This window comes from Mizuhopecten yessoensis, unplaced genomic scaffold, assembly GCF_002113885.1.
Source record: "Mizuhopecten yessoensis strain PY_sf001 unplaced genomic scaffold, ASM211388v2 scaffold6779, whole genome shotgun sequence".
Taxonomy (NCBI): domain Eukaryota; kingdom Metazoa; phylum Mollusca; class Bivalvia; order Pectinida; family Pectinidae; genus Mizuhopecten; species Mizuhopecten yessoensis.
This window is the reverse complement of record NW_018406720.1, coordinates 1,395,828-1,417,045: the sequence shown is the minus strand read 5'-3', so window position 1 is coordinate 1,417,045 and position 21,218 is coordinate 1,395,828. Positions and strand designations below refer to the sequence as shown.

The 21,218-nt window shown below is 37.8% G+C and overlaps 1 protein-coding gene across 1 annotated transcript in view; it reads left to right on the top strand.

Annotated features, from left to right (window-relative positions):
* LOC110452647 (A disintegrin and metalloproteinase with thrombospondin motifs 9-like) overlaps window positions 1-21,218 on the top strand; it is a 177,184-nt gene that overhangs the window by 53,487 nt on the left and 102,479 nt on the right. The window contains exons 4-5 of the mRNA XM_021501288.1: window positions 5,125-5,357; window positions 8,084-8,167. Of these exons, the coding sequence (XP_021356963.1) occupies window positions 5,125-5,357; window positions 8,084-8,167 (317 nt within the window). The remainder of the gene's footprint in view (window positions 1-5,124; window positions 5,358-8,083; window positions 8,168-21,218) is intronic.

Genomic DNA, 21,218 nt, shown 5'->3' with positions numbered 1-21,218 from the left:
CAATCAACAAAGTCCTCATACGCTCAGTTTACCATCATATAAAATAAGTAGATAACACATAAAAATCAAATTCCAGATAGAAAATGTCATCAAATATCTACACAGATTAGCTGCAAAGTAAAGTATTTTTCTTAATGCCAATATCTATGAAATGCTTGTGAACTTTTGGGTTCCAAATCTATGAAATGCTTGTGAACTGTTGGGTTGCAATTCTATGAAATGCTTGTGAACTGTTAGGTCACAAATCTATGAAATTTAAAATGCTTGTGAATCGTTGGGTCATTACTGTAAAATGCTTGTGAATCGTTGGGTCATTACTGTAAAATGCTTGTGAATCGTTGGGTCATTACTGTAAAATGCTTGTGAATCGTTGGGTCATTACTGTAAAATGCTTGTGAATCGTTGGGTCGGGACTCCAAAATGATTGTGAGTCGTTGGAATGCGACTCAGTGAAATGCTTGCGAGTTGTTGGGTCGAGACTCTGAAGACCACAATGTGACAAAGCATGAATGACTGTGGTTGACATTCTTAAGGGATGAATCTTGTCAGATATAGCGGAAATTACGTAGTTGAGGAAATAGTGGGACAGTTCTATGAATAAGATATGTTGATAGACAAGTATTCATGACCCTATTTGCTTCTAATGGATCAGAACTGGAGATACGAAAAAATTACACTTTCCACTTCTCTCTTATTGCTATGAATGCAAAATTGCACATTAGCACAATCCTATGTAGATGGCGTCTATATTTTAACATGAATGAAGCTAGCTGTAATTACCTTTGTGATGGTTATCCCCTTGTGTCAAGCTATTTTTTACTGAAGTCTTTTTGAATTTATTATAATGAAGGCTATTTTTTCTAACTTCTAGGGAATTCGGAAGCTCCTTCCAATCCATATATGGTGTTTACAATTTGCCCCAAACAAATATGATCTTATTTCAAATATGTCATTGTTAAAGTGAAATAGATATGAGATGAGGGAGTGTGTTGGTCGGACATTAAGGTTGGCCGGGTACTGACCAGCGGTCATTAGATGGTATCTGTGGTGGTAGACCTGCACTGGTACCTCTACATCCCTCCATCAATCACCTGTAATTGGAGTTTAAATGTTACATTTCCATGACAAAAACATTGTATGTGCTCTTTCATAGTCATTGCAGATGTTAACAAGAGCTAATGAAATCTCCGCATTGTTAATGAAAAATGGAATATTTTCGCTGTCCATTATAGTTTGAATTTGAGACCATAAATCAGATGTTAGGGAGGTACCCAGCCCAAGGCAATTGTTGTAGGAGAAAGCATTCTTGTGCATGTTGTAAATGTCGTGACGGGAAATACTGCCGCGTGTTTGACGGCATGCGATGGAGGGGTGTGAAGGTGAGGTTCAGTTAACACTGACGGAGACATTGAATACCTGCTTGTTTGACCCCGGACTACCTGATGTCATCACTTCAACAAGCTTTGAGACACTTACACAGATTCACAACCGTATAAAGTCCTAATTTTGGACATTGGAAATTCCTATGATCACCGTCCTGCCCTAGAACCGTCCTGCCCTAGAATTAATACTTTTTTGTAGCAATGGTAAGATTAGTACCTACTGACCCATAATTTGTTTGTAAACTATGCAAAACAGATTTGCCACTCATGAGCAAACACACAACGATTAAAGTCATAATAGGTATGTTGGCCTACAAATCTCCGCAGATCACAATACTGAGGGTCGGACCAGACTCACCCATTGGGGTGAAAGGTTATACTAATTATAGAGTAATCGGGAGGGACATGCCAGGAGGGGGAAGCAGTTGGATGATTCTATTGACTTGCATGGTGGGAAGCTAATTTCGTTATTGTTGTGGGTCATACCTTGTTAGCGTCGCTGTTAGTTTGAATCCCTTTGCTTCAATCAGTCGAGAATTATCTCCCTTTGTGAGGATATTTCGTGAAGGTTAACGTCCAGCAGCTTATGTATCACGACACATTAATGCTAATGGTATTCTGAGATATTGTGGTCGTCATAAATTGTATTAATATTCTGTGGAATAATGTTCTTGACATCAATCAAGTTTCTGGAGATTTTGGACAAATAACACTGGATCAAGGAAATTCTGATGTGTAGATAACATCTCTGTAGAAAACTTCTCAAACAGAAATTAAAGGAACAGATTAATATCAGTGTTTCTGTGACAAGAAGTTTATAAGTGTTTTATAATGATAGATCACTTTCTTTGTACTTTTTTTGGCCATATTTGATGAGCTACATGGAGGTATTACCAGTCAGTTTGTTTACAGTGATCAGGGCTGTGGTGGAAGTCTTTGTCCTCAATCAGCAGGGAGCTATAAACCTGTATACTGGTCTTATGGTCAATGTTGATTATATAAACGCATAATTTGTACACAAAAACGTCTCTAGTTTTAATGATTTAGACTATTTCTTATTTCCTTATGTTGGATGAAGGAACAGATGTCTCTCCTCAGCATTGTAAATGGTATCACTAACCTTGTAAATGTTGACCGACATCGCGATATTCAAAAACAAATTGAGGGTTGAAATCATATAGCCATTAAAAACATTGGCTGTAATTCTATAATTAACAAAAGCCATTCCAAAGAAATGGATTATTTGAAGAGGATATTGAAATAAAACTGTTATATCCTTACTTTTAATTTCTGTGGGGAGAAAGCTTGTTGCATAGTGTAATAACAATAGCCATATAGTGCTGACTTTAACCTCTGTTTGACAAAAAAACCCAGACTAAATTGCATAGCTGTTCCAGGAGTGGAATTAATTGAATTTAAGCAAAAAAAAAAGATAAGAGGATTCTGGTGATTTCTAAAGTAAAAGAAGAGGATGAAATATCTGGTAACAAAAATAAAGGAATTGGGCATGTTTTCCATATTCTTTGAATTCTTTTAGTAGATCTGTTCCAGAAAAATGAAGTTTTTTTAAAAATATTTTCTCTAAATTTGATTTTAACGTATCATCACTGGTTCAGTTATCTGCAGTTGTAGTGTGTAGCAGGCCGTTGATGTATTTACGATGTATAGAACACGTTGAGGCAATACGACCTTGTCTAGGGGAGATTTACCTATCATGTATGTGTCATCATGGAAACTATAATGTACAAAAACCCGCAAGATTTACTTTCACTTAAAACTTATTTTACATGATAATTTGGAGTGTTTTTCTCTTTAAAATTCTTGATTATTGATAAACATAGATTTTGAAAGTTCTCGACTACCACTAATGTTTGTGTCTGCGTGGTTTGTATGTGATAGACATAGCATAAAACTACAGGCTACCTGGTTACTAAGTACGCCCTCATCTATTATACTCGGGGTCGCTGCACCAGTGCACATGCTAGACCTACACAGGTCCCTGCCATTGTTCAGTCTTTTCTTTATCATCTACTTGAACCCCCCCTCTATCTGAAAAGTTTGAAACAAACTTCTTGTGATGTATAAAGATGATGTTTGTCCTCGTTTCAGAGAGAGCCGAGGCTCCTGACATTTGACACACTTGTAGAACATTCTGCACATCATCTTAACCACAACTATCTGTTCTCGGTGAACTTGGTCGGGAAAGCTGATAATATTCTGCTTCCTGTCTGCTACACCATTTTTTTTAATTTTTTTTTTTGAATAAAATTTAGATACATAGGTATAAATTTATAGATTCTGCATAACTGGTGTTTTCTTCGCATGTGTGAGTTCCGTTGCTACAGACCAGATACTTATATCTAGGCTGCAGCTTTAATCCTGGAAGCACAGCAGGTTTTTCAATACTCAGCAGAGATAACTGTTCTGTCTGGAACTATATTTCTTTCTTGGATGAGTTGATCTTTTGAAGAAGCACACAACTATATCATGCTGCTATAAAATTTACACATATAATACGTCACAATATCACTTTCACTCCATAAAGTTGAAGTGGCTTCATTTGAAAGTGAAATGTTTGTAGAGTTCTATGCTATCAAATCTTGAATTCTAATATATAAGATTTGATTAGATACCTTCTGATATGTCAGTACCGGTGATATTAAAGGTACAAGTGACATTATACGCCATCGGGCTTTAAAAGTATCTCAGTAACAAGTCACTTTCTAGTGACCCAATGATACATGAAATCGTAGGAACTCGTTGTTTGAGGAGATCAGTTAGAACACCTGAGTATTACACCAGTATTACACCAGCTGATCAGTGACACACACTGTAGGCCCACTGCAGGGCACATGCAGGGTGTTACCGCTGTCGGCTCAAAGACCAAGTTGACTTTTACAGGAATTTAAGTGGACTTATGTCTCCTCTCGTTGATTGATAACTAATATTGAGGATTTGCTGGTCTTACTCTTGATGCTTCTGCATTATAAATCCTTGCATGTCCTATACATACCATACTTACTCCAATACACACCCTTGTCTGTCCTATACCTACCATATTTACTCCAATACACGCCCTAGTCTGTCCTATACCTACCATACTTACTCCAATATACACCCTAGTCTGTACTATACCTACCATGCTTACTCCAATACACACCCTAGTCTGTCCTATACCTACCATACTTACTCCAATACACATCCTGGTATGTCCTATACCTACCATACTTACTCCAATACACACCCTAGTCTGTCCTATCCTACAATACTTACTCCAATACCCACCCTAGTCTGTCCTTTACCTACCATACTTACTCCAATACACACCCTAGTCTGTCCTATCCTACAATACTTACTCCAATACACACCCTAGTCTGTCCTATACCTACCATACTTACTCAAATACACATCCTGGTCTGTCTTATACCTACCATACTTACTCCAATACACACCCTAGTCTGTCCTATCCTACAATACTTACTCCAATACACCCCCTAGTCTGTCCTATACCTACCATACTTACTCCAATATACACCCTGGTCTGTCATACCTATCATACTTACTCTAATACACACCCTGGTCTGATTCTGATTTATTTGTTTGATAAAATTGATATTTGGAAAAATAAAAATAGTTCAAAATATGCTGATCAAATGTTGTTATAGCATGTTGGAAAATTTTCAAAAGAATCAAATTTAATAAACTGTTGTACTGAAATGCTGTTTAATTTTTGTCTTTTCAGAAAATTACAAGCATACGAGGAGGAAAGATAGTGTGGATTCTATATTAAAAGACAATAAAGTGTTAAATAGTCCTAATTTGTACAGTAACAATCATCCCCATCCCTATCATCATGTACATAGACGTTCCGCTTCACTAAAAAGACATTTAGAAGTCATGGTGGCCGCCGACTACGAGATGTATCGGTACCATGGCCGGGATTTAGAAAAATATATATTAACATTAATGGCGATAGTAAGTATGTTTTATTGTTTTTTGTATTTTATGTCATTAAGTTTATTTTGTTTTGTATATTTCATACGGTTTATTCTTTTATTTATTTTTGTATGTAATTTTGGAGCCTTCTACCACCTATATTATCTCCCTTTGATTTTGTTACCTCGTTTTTAAATTTCCTGCAAAATGTTTATGTTGGAAATGCATACTGGTTGCTACTTATTAGTCAATGTCATTCACATCCTTGATTTAAAAAAAATGTTTTACCTTTCGTTCTAACAAAAATATAATTCTCCTCAACTTTTTCTTCCAAAAATTGTTTGAATTTGTGGCAGATATCATATTATAGATCGTCAGATGGTCAGCTAGAGTTTTACACATCTGTCTTGACTTATTAGAATTATCAAATCGGCGTGGCATCTGCCTTTGTTATCCTGTTCTTCCTGTAGGCCAGCGTGCTCGTGATTTAGATGAGGTTCGGTTCTATCATCCTGATTGACTCCTTCTTCATGCGTAACTCAGCGTAACTCTGGCGCGTAGGAATGAATTGGATAATAATGTCAAGTATTCCATATATTTCACTGGTTTAACTGGATGTAGTTAGCTTCAATCAAAATCTAACAGAAAATGGCAGAAGAACAATTTACATTGTAAGTAGATGTTAGAGAGGGGGAAGGGGGCTGATAAATGTCACCTTAATTTGGGGTGGTGATGGGCTACATTCGCTCCCTGTGTTCCGAGCACTGGCCCTGTGTTATCGTGTTTTGTGGAGCACTGGTTATATTACACTCAATTAAGTAATAATACTTGCACTCATGATGCTACGACACTGTATTGCTTGTGTCAGCTGAAATATAAAGGTTTTATCTAAATGGGAGGTTATGATTTAGGCATATCTTGGTGTGGATGTGCTTAGTAGTAAAAACTCCCATTTTCATATCTTGAGTGATGAGGTACCAGTGAAAACACAGGCTGATCTCATCTAGGGCATTCATCACATTTCTTTGTAAAAAAGAGAAGTTTTATACTGTTATGAACTAGATGATATCTGTAGTTTTGGTATTACTAAAGTACAAGAAATCTAGCCGAATCGTTGTTACAGTGTAGTTATTATCGGCTCTGTATGTGAGATGGTAGTACAATAAAATGATCATATTCAATGGCTGTTACACCCCGATTGTCAAATTTTACGATCGTACATATGTATATATATATTTGATACTGATATCTAATTTAAATATATTTTAAATCCTTTTTCATTGTCATATTAATCAAATACATGCAATAAATTTGTACAGATATGAAATAAAATAAAGTTTATACTAAAAATATTAGGGTGTTATCTAATAGTTGACAAACTCATTGGGGTGTTATTTGATAATTTACAAACTCATTAGGGTGTTATTTGATAACTTACAAACTCATTAGGATGTTATTTAATAACTAACAAGCTCATTAGGGTGTTATTTGATAACTTACAAACTCATTAGGGTGTAATTTAATTTAATAACTTAAAAAATTCATAAGGATGTTATTTGATAACTTACAAACTCATTAGGGTGTTATTTAATAATTCACAAACTCATTAGGGTGTTATTTAATAACTAACAAACTCATTAGGGTGTTATTTGATAACTTACAAACTCATTAGGGTGTTATTTAATTTAATAACTTAAAAAATTCATAAGGGTGTTATTTGATAACTGACAAACTCATTAGGGTGTTATTTAATAATTCACAAACTCATTAGGGTGTTATTTAATAACTCACAAACTCATAAGGGTGTTATTTGATAATTTACAAACTCATTGGGGTGTTATTTAATAATTCACAAACTCATTAGGGTGTTATTTAATAATTTACAAACCCATTAGGGTGTTATTTAATAATTCACAAACTCATTAGGGTGTTATTTGATAACTTACAAACTCATTAGGGTGTTATTTAATAATTCACAAACTCATTAGGGTGTTATTTGATAACTAACAAACTTATTAGGGTGTTATTTAATAATTCACAAACTCATTAGGGTGTTATTTAATAATTCACAAACTCATTAGGGTGTTATTTTATAACTAACAAACTCATAAGGGTGTTATTTGATAACTTACAAACTCATTAGGGTGTTATTTAATAATTCACAAACTCATTAGGGTGTTATTTAATAATTTACAAACTCATTAGGGTGTTATTTAATAACTTACAAACTCATTAGGGTGTTATTTAATAACTAACAAACTCATTAGGGTGTTATTTGATAACTTACAAACTCATTAGGGTGTTATTTAATAATTCACAAACTCATTAGGGTGTTATTTAATAACTTACAAACTCATTAGGGTGTTATTTAATAATTCACAAACTCATTAGGGTGTTATTTGATAACTTACAAACTCATTAGGGTGTTATTTAATAATTCACAAACTCATTAGGGTGTTATTTAATAATTTACAAACTCATTAGGGTGTTATTTAATAATTCACAAACTCATTAGGGTGTTATTTAATAACTAACAAACTCATTAGGGTGTTATTTGATAACTTACAAACTCATTGGGGTGTTATTTAATAATTTACAAACTCATTAGGATGTTATTTAATAACTTACAAATTTATAGGGTGTTATTTCCATCTGAAGACCCTATGGTTTGTTAATATGGTCACTGAAATGTCAGAAAGCAAAGCCAGTTAAATGGTACTATTTTCTTATTTTAAACATTCTGATTGTTGTCTTTTATCTTTCAGGTCAACAGTGTATATAAACATTCATCTATAGCAAATTTCATCAACATTGTAGTCGTGAAAATCGTTGTATTTAAAAGTGTAGAGGTGAGTAATATCTTTGCATGCTTTACTTTCTTTCTGTATAAAATAATGTGTTGCTTCATGAAATCTTATTTTGTCTGTTAGATGTCTTGTTGCTAGGTAAGATGATCTGTTGCTATGTAATGTCAGCTGGTCACGATTGTCCTCTTATAAGCCGGTACCACTATATAAATAATCAGTTATTTCCTGGTGTTTTTTTCCCTTAAGTGCGTCTTTTTCAGGCATAACCTAGCTATCATTTTTGGAGATGTTTTGCACTAATGTATCATCTATATTCAATAATATTTAGATGATATGAATAATCCGCATTTCTTGCAAAACCTTTTCAAGGAAATTGGCCACAGGATAGTGACCAGAAATGGTGTGACTCATTTAGAGTTGCTACCAACCTATATATTATAATGTGACCTATTTCAAGGTGATAATGACTTCTGAAAAAAATACAGTGACCTGTATAATAGTTGGTAATTATCTGATGGTAAGCAGCCGATGCGTCACTTGGTCAGTAATTATGTAGAACCACAAGCCTGAGACTGGCATGTTTATCATACAGTTCTGTTTTGTTTACCAGTGTCCTGAATGGTCCCATGGTCAGAGTCTAGCTGTATTAATGAGACTTTTATACAGTAAAATGGTGGGAGGATATGGTTTTAGATTTTATTTAGGAAGTTATGTTTATGAATCATAGGTTCAGTCTGTGTCAGTTGTGAGTTTTCATGCTAGATGAATTGCACCTGTATGACGTCCTATTAATATCTCTCTGGGTCAGTGCCTCATTATCGTGGCTAGAGGTTGACACGTTAATGAAACAATGACATAACGAGTCAGAAAGGTCCGGTTAGAGAGAGTCAGAAAGGTCCGGTTAGAGATAGTCAGAAAGGTCCGGTTAGAGAGAGTCAGAAAGGTCCAGTTAGAGAGAGTCAGAAAGGTCCGGTTAGAAAGAGTCAGAAAGGTCCAGTTAGAGAGAGTCAGAAAGTTCCAGTTAGAGAGAGTCAAAAAGGTCCGGTTAGAGAGAGTCAAAAAGGTCCGGTTAGAGAGAGTCAAAAAGGTCCGGTTACAGAGAGTCAGAAAGGTTGGGTTAGATAAAGATTACAGAATGGTGTAAAACTGTCCAAAAGACAGGCTGAGGGTGTCCAGTTTATCTACATGTTGTTATGTAGGGGGCACTCCTAAAAAAGGCTGAGGGTGTCCAGTTTATCTTCATGTTGTTATGTAGGGGGCACTACTAAAACAGGCTGAGGGTGTCCAGTTTATCTACATGTTGTTATGTAGGGGGCGCTCCTAAGTACATGTTGTTATGTAAGGAGCAGTTATCTAAAAGGGTGTATATTGAAATGGTGAAATAATAATTTTTACTACATAAAGAGGGTAATGTCCGGTGCCGTTCATCTCTAAGTGTACCTAGGCCCAGTATAGTAAAGTAGAGACATTATTAAGTCTGGTCAGATGAAAATAGCAGTATCTTTACTACTTATATAGGTAGATGTTAGGGATGTCCAGTAAGTAGGGAGATGTCCAGTTTATCTCCTGGTGTAGCAGCCAGACTGATTAGGACATCACCTGTGACAGGTGCCCTGCCCAGAATGACCACAACTGACCACACTTACACAGCTAAGGATTCTTCTTCCTGTCCACACTCAGTTTGTCCCTTGGACACGATATATTACAGCTGTCCTTTTCATTCATTTATTTAGTTTACATGCTTGTACATGTAGCAGGTGAGGAGAACACACACTCAGGTGGTCAGTGTCTCGTTAGCTTACCTATGTCTTGTAAGCTTACCTATGTCTCGTTAGCATACCTATGTCTCGTTAGCTTACCTTTATCTCGTTAGCTTACCTATGTCTCGTTAGCTTACCTTTGTCTCATTAGCTTACCTATGTCTTGTTAGCTTACCTATGTCTTGTTAGCTTACATATGTCACGTTAGCTTATCTATGTCTTGTTAGCTTACCTTTGTCTCGTTAGCTTACCTATGTCTTGTTTGCTTACCTATGTCTTGTTAGCTTACATATGTCTCGTTAGCTTATCAATGTCTCGTTAGCTTACTTACATCTCAGCTTACCTACATCACATTAGCTTACCTACATCTCATTAGCTTACTTATATCTGATAGCTTACCTATATCTTATAGTTTACTTACATCTGATAGCTTACCTACATCTTATAGTTTACCTACATCTGATAGCTTACCTACATCTTATAGTTTACCTACATATGATATCTTACCTACATCTTATAGTTAACTTACATTTGATAGCTTACCTACAACCTATAGTTAACTTACATCTGATAGCTTACTTACATCTGATAGCTTACTTACATCTGATAGCTTATTTACATCTGATAGCTTACTTGCATCTGATAGCTTACCAACATCTTTTAGTTTACTTACATCTGATAGCTTACCAACATCTTATAGTTTACCTACATCTTATAGTTAACCTACATCCTTAGGTTAACTAGTTCAAATGTCTTTCCATAACTTGATGAAATTAAGGTCACATAAAATTGAAAACATTTGATAGACCATCCTCATTAGATGACAAATCTAAAAAACAAAATGTTAACTTATAAAAGAAGATTGTTATAAACATGAGATAAACTGACTGACGTTTTTGAGCCTCTGTACTTGTGTGTCTCCTTCTATGACATAAGTTGTGGTAACTTGGCCTGTGGTCAGTGGCTTTAACTGTGGTCAAGTCGACAACAAAACCTTATTCAGCAGCGGGAGCGAGATATAAATGTCACCTTTTTGGGACATTGACATGCTTAGCTCAGGGTCTTCAGGTACAAATAAACTCGTCAAAACCATTATGATACATCAGGATATTATTTATAAGTGTGCCTCTTTTTTTCTCTCCAATGCTAATATGATATTTATGTGAATGTTGTGTATATAATTGCATACACAAGTTCATTTTTCTAGGTGTACAATAAATACTTGAAGAAACAGCCTCCTTCTATATTATTTATCAAACCACTGATACGAAACTCTAACCTCTTTAGCCTGGTAGAGATCAGTAATAATGGTTGTATTCTGGCTATAAAACTGAGTCCGGTTTGTAACAGGCCTGTAATTAATCCTTCCTTACTATTACATACAAATGTACTTTCAGTGATAAATGGTTTCAGTTGTTTGACTGAATTAATCATCAATATATTTAAGATTGTTGAATATAAAGAATTGAAGAATGTGAAAAAGTAGTGTTACACAGGTGAAGGTCATGGTTGTAGCCGATATCATTGGGGTTAAATGTTACCGCTTACTTTCGGCTTTAGGATTCGTCTTAATATTAGAGCAGCATGATAAAATTGGTTGATTTTTTTGTTATTTTGTTTCGCCAAATAAATGACAAAGGGATATTTGATACATATATTTTCTTTCTCTCATGGACAATTTATCGCTCAAAATATGGTTTTAGTTGGGTTTCAAGGTTGTATCGAAAGTCAATATAAAGGTCAAGGTTATATTAGGGCAATCCAAAGGTCAAGGTTGTGTCTGGGCAATAGAAAGTTCAAGGTTATATCGTGAGGCAGGACAAAAGGTCAAGGCTTCAGTCATGTTTGTGCTTGACTTGCTGTATTTGGCGTACATGAGATGTAGGTGCTTGACTTGCTGTATGTAGCGTACATGAGATGTACGTGCTTGACTTGCTGTACTTGGCGTACATGAGATGTAGATGCTTGACTTGCTGTATGTAGCGTACATGAGATGTAAGTGCTTGACTTGCTGTATGTAGCGTACATGAGATGTAGATGCTTGACTTGCTGTATTGGGCGTACATGAGATGTAGATGCTTGACTTGCTGTATGTAGCGTACATGAGATGTACGTGCTTGACTTGCTGTATTGGGCGTACATGAGATGTAGTTGCTTGACCTGCTGTATTTGGCGTTCATGATATGTAGGTGCTTGACTTGGTATATTTGGCGTACATGTGCTGTAGGTGCTTGACTTGTTGTATTTGGCGTACATGGGATGTAGGTGCTTGACTTGGTGTATTTGGCGTACATGAGATGCAGGTGCTTGACTTGCTGGATTTGGCGTACATGTGATGTATGTGCTTGACTTGCTGTATGTAGCGTACATGAGATGTACGTGCTTGACTTGCTGTACTTGGCGTACATGAGATGCAGGTGCTTGACTTGCTGTACTTGGCGTACATGAGATGCAGGTGCTTGACTTGCTGTACTTGGCGTACATGAGATGTAGATGCTTGACTTGCTGTATGTAGCGTACATGAGATGTACGTGCTTGACTTGCTGTACTTGGCGTACATGAGATGTAGATGCTTGACTTGCTGTATGTAGCGTACATGAGATGTAAGTGCTTGACTTGCTGTATGTAGCGTACATGAGATGTACGTGCTTGACTTGCTGTATGTAGCGTACATGAGATGTACGTGCTTGACTTGCTGTATGTAGCGTACATGAGATGTAAGTGCTTGACTTGCTGTATGTAGCGTACATGAGATGTACGTGCTTGACTTGCTGTATGTAGCGTACATGAGATGTAGATGCTTGACTTGCTGTATGTAGCGTACATGAGATGTACGTGCTTGACTTGCTGTACTTGGCGTACATGAGATGAAGGAACTTGACTTGCTGTATTTGTCGTACATGAGATGTAGGGGCTTGACTTGCTGTATTGGGCGTACATGAGATGTAGGTGCTTGACTTGCTGTATTTGGCATACATGAGATGAAGGTGCATTGAGTAGACCAATTTTATTTCATTTGCACGAGAGATCAATGACCTTTTCTAAATATATTTCTGGTTATTGACATTGTCGACTTTGAAGCCTGCACACACTATTGTGTCTGTTCTTTGGGAAATTTGATATTCACAAATTTGGTTCAATTTTGATAAGAAATTTCTCATATTTCATGATTTGATTTGAAAGTTTAAATAATTTTAAGATTGTTTTATTTGGTGAATGATTGGTATACCTGGGTGTAGTTAGTATTTTGTGCTGTTTGACTGTAATACTTGATAACATTGAACAGTTACTTTTATTTTTATCTTATATCACATTTCAAATTTCTTATTATGTTTTTGGAAATAGTAAAGATTAATTCTATATTATTTTCAACTAATACCTAAAGCTATAAACTACTTATTGAGAATGTTGACCTAAATGATAACTCAACTGACCAATCAGATCCCTGTGATTGTATGTAGAGTTGATTAGAGAGTGTTAGTAAGGAAGGCTTGTGTGTTGCTGAGCGCCCTACCCGGAGGTGTCCGGGAGGTGTCGGGGTACATTAGCCAGGTTATTACGCCTCGCTCGTAAACAACAACGCTAACAGGACGGATTACGTGCGCTCCACTACAGGTGTTTATAGGACACACCTCATCAATACGTCTGTACTTTCCCTCACTTTGACACACTTTGTATTTGTGCACATATTACTCCCCATTTAGTTTTTATAATGTCTCCGTTGGGGTCATTTTCACACACAAATTACCCCGTAATTCATTTTCTTACATGACGTCAAATTCAATTTGAAATCTATGTTAACATTCCCTGAAACGACCAAAGAATTATGAAGTAATTGTATTTTGAAATTGAACAAACATATTTGAATTTTGGAATGTTTGAACTTACATGATATTATTGGAATAGATTGTATGATGTGATATTTATAACTAGAATACAAACAGTATCAGTCTGAACAGTTTACCACCAGTAATAGTGTGGCAGGAGGACAATCTGAGGACCTGTTGTAGATGACAATGTCGATCACCTGATGTGGAACTGATTATGTGAACCAAATACTGCTTAATCGTCCCTAAACACTTAACTCAAAAATTTGACAAACGGTGCCATTTATCAACAGATGTTGGAACTACATTAGATTGAGACTAACTTGGAGTAAATGAACCATTTCACACTGATCTGACTGATAACCGAATTTTTGTCATGTAACACCACCTGGTGGTGTTGACAGAGACGGATTGGTCTTTTACGTTTGGTGATTGTTTCGTTTGGTGATTGTTCCGTTTGGTGATTGTTCCACTGGACTTTGGAATGATTGATACCTGAGTTGAATGATTGCTGATTGTTTCTGACTTTGATTTGATCAATGGTGGTCAAGTAAGGAGGTACAGGCTACCCTTGTTGTGTGGGGAGGTCTAGGCTACCCTTGTTGTGTAGGGAGGTCAAGGCTACCCTTGTTGTGTGGGGAGGTACATGCTCTTTGTATCCCGTTGGTCATATGGGGAGGTCCAGGCTACCCTTGTTGTGTGGGGAGGTCCAGGCTCTATGTGTTCCCTTGGTCATATAGGGGGGCCCAGACTCCATGTGTTCCGTTGGTCATACGGGGAGGTCCAGACTCCATGTGTTCTGTTGGTCACATGGGCAGGTCCAGACTCCATGTGTTCTTTTGGTCATATGGGGAGGTCCAGACTCCATGTGTTCTGTTGGTCATATGAGGAGGTCCAGACTCCATGTGTTCCGTTGGTCATACCGGGAGGTCCAGACTCCATGTGTTCTGTTGGTCACATGGGGAGGTCCAGACTCCATGTGTTCTTTTGGTCATATGGGGAGGTCCAGACTCCGTGTGTTCTTTTGGTCATATGGGGAGGTCCAGACTCCGTGTGTTCTTTTGGTCATATGGGGAGGTCCAGACTCCACGTGTTCTGTTGGTCATATGGGGAGGTCCAGACTCCATTTGTTCTGTTGGTCATATGGGGAGGTCCAGACTCCATGTGTTCTGTTGGTCATATGGGGAGGTCCAGGGTGTGCTTGTTCTGATTAGTGGGGTTATATAAGGGAACAGGTGCTTCATTGAAAGTGTAGGTGTGGACTTGAATGTCAGGGGTAGCTAACAGTGTTTACATATGTCTGAAGGTCTATAGAATGGTATGTATATTTCCTGGGGGACTGTTATGTAAACCAGGTCACACTCAATTACAGACTTAGATGTACACATACATACACAAAACATCCTCAGATCCCCTTCGTCCTAATTCAACACATCTCTCAGAAATATTTACCAGAAATTGGAAAATTTAATGTAAACCAGGAAAGTTCCTTTATCTACCGTGTTAGATCGTAGTCAGAGACCTTTGTATTTGTCACCAGGCTATGTCGTCAGTGTTTTAGATCGTAGTCAGTGTTACATCGTAGTCAGTGACCTCTGTTTTTGTCACCAGGCTATGTCGTCGGTGTTTGAGATCGTAGTCAGTGTTACATCGTAGTCAGTGACCTCTGTTTTTGTCACCAGGCTATATGTCGTCGGTGTTTTAGATCGTAGTCAGTGTTACATCGTAGTCAGTGTCCTCTGTTTTTGTCACCAGGCTATGTCGTCAGTATTTTAGATCGTAGTCGGTGTTACATCCTATTCAGTGACCTCTGTTTTTGTCACCAGGCTATGTCGTCGGTGTTTTAGATCGTAGTCGGTGTTAGATCGTAGTCGGTGTTACATCCTAGTCAGAGACCTCTGTTTTTGTCACCAGGCTATGTCGTCAGTATTTTAGATCGTAGTCGGTGTTACATCCTAGTCAGTGACCTCTGTTTTTGTCACCAGGCTATGTCGTCAGTGTTTTAGATCGTAGTCGGTGTTACATCCTAGTCAGTGACCTCTGTTTTTGTCACCAGGCTATGTCGTCAGTATTTTAGATCGTAGTCGGAGTTACATCCTAGTCAGTGACCTCTGTTTTTGTCACCAGGCTACGTCGTCAGTGTTTTAGATCATAGTCGGTGTTACATCCTAGTCAGTGCCCTCTGTTTTTGTCACCAGGCTATGTCGTCGGTGTTAGATCGTAGTTGGTGTTAGATCGTAGTCAGTGTTACATCCTAGTCGGTGACCTCTGTCCTAGTCAGTGCCCTATGTCGTCGGTGTTAGATCGTAGTTGGTGTTAGATCGTAGTCAGTGTTACATCCTAGTCAGTGACCTCTGTTTTTGTCACCAGGCTATGTCGTCTGTGTTTTAGATCGTAGTTGGTGTTAGATCGTAGTTAGTGTTACATCCTAGCCAGTGACCTCTGTTTTTGTCACCAGGCTATGTCGTCGGTGTTAGATCGTAGTCAGTGTTAGATCGTAGTCGGTGACCTCTGTTTTTGTCACCAGGCTATGTCGTCAGTAATTTAGATCGTAGTAGTCAGTGTTACGTAGTCAGTGACCTCTGTTTTTGTCACCAGGCTATGTCGTCGGTGTTAGATCGTAGTTGGTGTTAGATCGTAGTCAGTGTTACATCCTAGTCAGTGACCTCTGTTTTTGTCCCCAGGCTATGTCGTCGGTGTTTTAGATCGTAGTCAGTGTTACATCTTAGTCAGTGACCTCTGTTTTTGTCACCAGGCTATATGTTGTCCAGTAAGTTTGGACATTGGTCATTTAGTATAAATTAAATCCTCACTTGCAGTAATTTAGATCTGACTTACAATTGTACAAAGAAGTTACTGACTTTAAATACTGGGCACTTTATGTAGGATGTTGGATTCTGTACACATGAAATAAGGTCAACTGGTTGATTGAGTTGTACGATTCAATCTTTCCCTGAAATCATAGAATCATGTAAGATAGTGATAATGAGGTATGAAATGTATAAAAAAACCTGAATGTGAGGAGCAGGTTGGTGAGCATGATCTCGTAGCCTTAGACCGGATACACGGCCAAGTTTGGTACGATACACTGTGTAATGTAAAGGCCAGTAGGGTGTGGTGTGCGGTCTAACTTGTACCCTGATGAGGGGTATCGTGTACTCCATGTAGCCATGTGGTCGTGTCTACGCACATCTATTGTGTCAGTACCTACTATGGAACTTGTCCGGATAAAAATGTAGCCGTTTAATTTATTTAGCATCACATCTCCCACTGCTGGTGTTAAACATACTCACCAATAATCATGCACTTTTCTCTGTTTGTTTTTTGGCACAAGATCAACTTTCATATTGCCACCGTGTCTTGAACCTGTTAATTACCTGATGAAACACCCACTGATAAGCAATATCAATAAACGTTAAAAAACCTTCAAATTAATCCGCCGCCTATATCCCTGTATCAGCAATTTGTACCTACGTAGGCCCACAGTTACAGAATCTCATACAAATCACTTTCATTAGATATGGCCTTAATCATGGCGCTGAAGTAATGATTTTAAACCTCGTCTACATCATACCAATTGATGCTTCAACTCTTTACGTACGTACCATCTACTTGCTACGATTGTGGATAATTTGTTTATTTTTTTGAAGTAGCCGGCTCTGGCCGACAGGCCTGGGATTCCCCACACAGAGGTAATAGTATCCATTTGCCATTGTAATAACTCCTACAAACTTCTTTCATTGGCAAATTACATAGAGCCTTTGCTTCCTGTGTCTAAGGCAGTCTTTGAAATACTACAGATGTGAGCATTGGTGGTGGTTTAATGCTAGGTATTGTTAATGGTGGGAGATTTTCTATGTGGTAGGTTAGATTTGCTGGTCCGCCACTTTTACAGGTAGCTAACAGACGAGAGACATTGAAATGTAACAAAGTTTGAAGGACTACATACTCTGTGATCAGGACAGTACCATCACTAATGATTGTGCTGGAGTGGATTAGGTTTTCTGATCGCAATCAAACACTTGGCGTGGGACAGACAAGAGATTTTATCAATTTTCTTTTACATAAGCCCGCTTATCTTTGGTCTTGGTATGAAATACAACGCTCATCTCACCTCGCTTTGAGTCCCTTGGTTTATCATTAACTAAAAAACTTGTGTTTTTATTGATACTTGAAAGGGTCGCCGTGAACTTGATCACTTTGACCGTCTGTGATTAGTGACCAGCTCACCTGGTCGTGGTAGCCCGACCTGACCTGTCCTTTAACGCTATCTGGTACACCGTACTGATAAACGTATATATCTGGATTCTATCACAGGACTACACTACATTGCTGTGTTTGACCTTTAAGTTTCCCTATAGCAGGTGTTTCCAATAGATTACATTTCTCATAATTACAGGAATTTAACTTTCTAAGATTTTATAAAGAAAACTATTTGTGTAATGTTATGTTGATAATGACAAAACCCTCCCTCATTGCACACACATAAACATATGTGATGCAGACCTGGGGCCTGAACCACCTGTATGATCACTGTGGGTCGTGATTTATATACTTACCAGGTAATTACGCTACTTTCTGATTTTAACTGATTATTTTCAAATATTTTCATCGGTTCGCGTATGACTGCATTGAGTTGATAACAGGAGTGGGAATTAGCCGAGGTGATAGCTACAATACCAAGTATAGCTGTAAGGCAGCTCTACTAAAGGGCTTTTCAACGCTTTGTGCTGCATATAACTGGATTTTTATCTAGAAACGATTTATGGGACGTCTCAATCTCCAGTAATTTAGTCCTGCTGGGAATTTTATATGTAATATTAGGGCTGCTATAGGCTCCTCTGCTCATAAGTGCATGTAACCATGTGTATAATGGCTTACGAATAAAAACAACATAACATATTGCGGAATACCTGTATAATTCTACAAGATTTCCCTCTTACCGTTCTCTGTTGAAGAGGATTACTTGCCTTTATTACACTATAAACTTACAGAACAGATTGTCCAGTGTCCTCTCCTAATGATCCAATACAGTGCCCCCCCCCCCATCCTAAAATATCAAACCAGCATAACTGTGGTACTGGTTGTCATGGTTCTCGTTCATTTCTGTAGATTTGTGATCTCCAACCGTTGTTACATTGTCCTGACAACTCCTGGCATCATGACTGACAACTTTTATAGAAATCATCACTTTTAGGATTGTTACTCCAGAAATGGCTACTGTTGGTCAGTCTTCCCTGATGTATAACTTGACCCAAGGAAATCTATTTTACCTCAACCTTTTTTATCCTCACACACTCCATTCATCCTCACATTTGATTAGATTTTTATTAATTCCATCTACACACTTCATTTCTCACCTTTTCCATGATCCGTTTTGTACTATATTGCACAGGTCAGGCCTGTGACTATGATGTGCTTGTCAAATGTCACTGGAAAACCTGTTAATTATAAGGTCAACCCCTTAAAGAGAAGGAGGGGAATTTGCATTGCTGTTTTAACCAGGTGTCTATTGGATAAATGTTTTTGGATCACACCTCATGAATTACAATCTTTATGTAAAGTAGTCCCATGAAATAGGAGTGGGCCCTTTTAGGCTTTAGAGGAGGGAGAGTAAAGGAGGCAGTATTATACAGGGGAACAAGCTTGGCTCCCACTTCCCCACCTACTGACTCTATCCATGTTATAACACTGTATGCTCCTAAAACAGCATTTATGGCGAATTCTATGGCCCTATGATACACTGGAGATAGCTGACTGGGATTCTCATCCCTACCCTACCCTACTGCTGTCCTACATTCTCTGGACAAGTTCACATGAAGACAGACTATTGCCACCTGAAAAGAAAATGGCGGTCAGATGAAACTGAGGCTGAGGCAATGATATTGCCCCACACATTCGGTGGTATGGGGTTTGTCCTAGCACACCTCCAGTTGCCCTACCTGGACCCGAAGCCTCCTTTCAACACCTGATAAGGTATCTGGCTCAGTCACAGATGATTCCCTCTCTATCTGGCTATCTCCACTCTCCAGTGTGCACATGTACAGAGCAGACACAGCCCTAGCCAAGGGACATCTCTGTTTGGTAATCACACTTTTCTGGTAGTGTTCCTCTTTACAAAAAAACCCATTTTAATTATCTGACATACTATCACACGAGAAGCGTGTTTCCGCTGACTTAATTAAGTGGCCCTGGGTCTGCTAACTTGCAGGTCTGAGAGTCTTTATCAGATTCATCATTGGAGGTTTGTTTAACTTTGCTGCATATGTTCTGGTATGATACAGCTTTCCGTACTGGTATGATACAGCTTTCCGTACCGGTATGATACAGCTTTCCGTACTGGAATGATACAGTTTTCCGTACTGGTATGATACAGCTTTCCGTACTGGTATGATACAGCTTTCTGTACTGGTATGATACAGCTTTCCGTACTGGTATGATGTAGCTTTCCGTACTGGTATTATACAGTTTTCCGTACTGGTATGATACAGTTTTCCGTACTGGTATGATACAGCTTTCCGTACTGGTATGATACAGCTTTCTGTACTGGTATGATACAGCTTTCCGTACTGGTAGTATTATACCTGTACATTGTATTATAAGTTAATAATGGGAACTAATTGCACCACATACATGACTAGTTTGGAACTGAACATGATGTACATGGCCCTGTACTATTGTTATATACTTCAGAATGTTTCTTTGCCTTCAAACTACTCTGTAGTTACAAACGTGTAAATAAAGTTTTGAATTTGAATTTGAATTTAGTTTAATGTTAAAAGCACAAATAAAGTTACCACAATATATCATTGGAAAACAAATAAAAAAATTCAATCAGTTGTAATTTATCTTTTTCTATAAATTATCTACAACAAACTTCATCAGTCTCTCATTGACTTCATAATGAAAGCATTATAATTCAGTTTGATTTAGAAAATAAAAAACAGTTTGTGTACAAGACAGGTTCCTAGAAGTCAGTGGGTCCAGCCTTGGTTCCTTGTTGTGACACGTTACATCTGTCCTCGTTTGGTAAGACGTTGAGTTTTGACAAGGGACATACTGCTCAAATGCAGCTTTACTTTTTTATCCCACAAGCATAAAATTTATATAAGCTAAATGTTTATGTTGGCTGAAATTTGTCGGTGAATTGATGGTATTGTGTATGTTTTTGTATTTTGTTTACAATGCTATTATTGACAGGTAGTGTGTTTCCTACTCGTGTACACATGTGGTGTAGCCCCCTCAAACAGGTCCATAATAAACTCTAGCCGCAGATTAACGAGCAGATAATCCCCCAAAACACGACTTGGTGGTACTTCCTGTACCCAACAGCCGGGCAGACCGAGCAGACCGTTTTGTTCCGACATCACCCACAGTTTTTGATTTGCAGCTAATTATGACAGTATTCTAGTATAGGCTTTTTACCGACTTTTGGTACGATGGGATGAACATTTCCTACACACAGGACTATTGGTACACTGGTGTTCGTCAGCTTTTTTCCAGTCT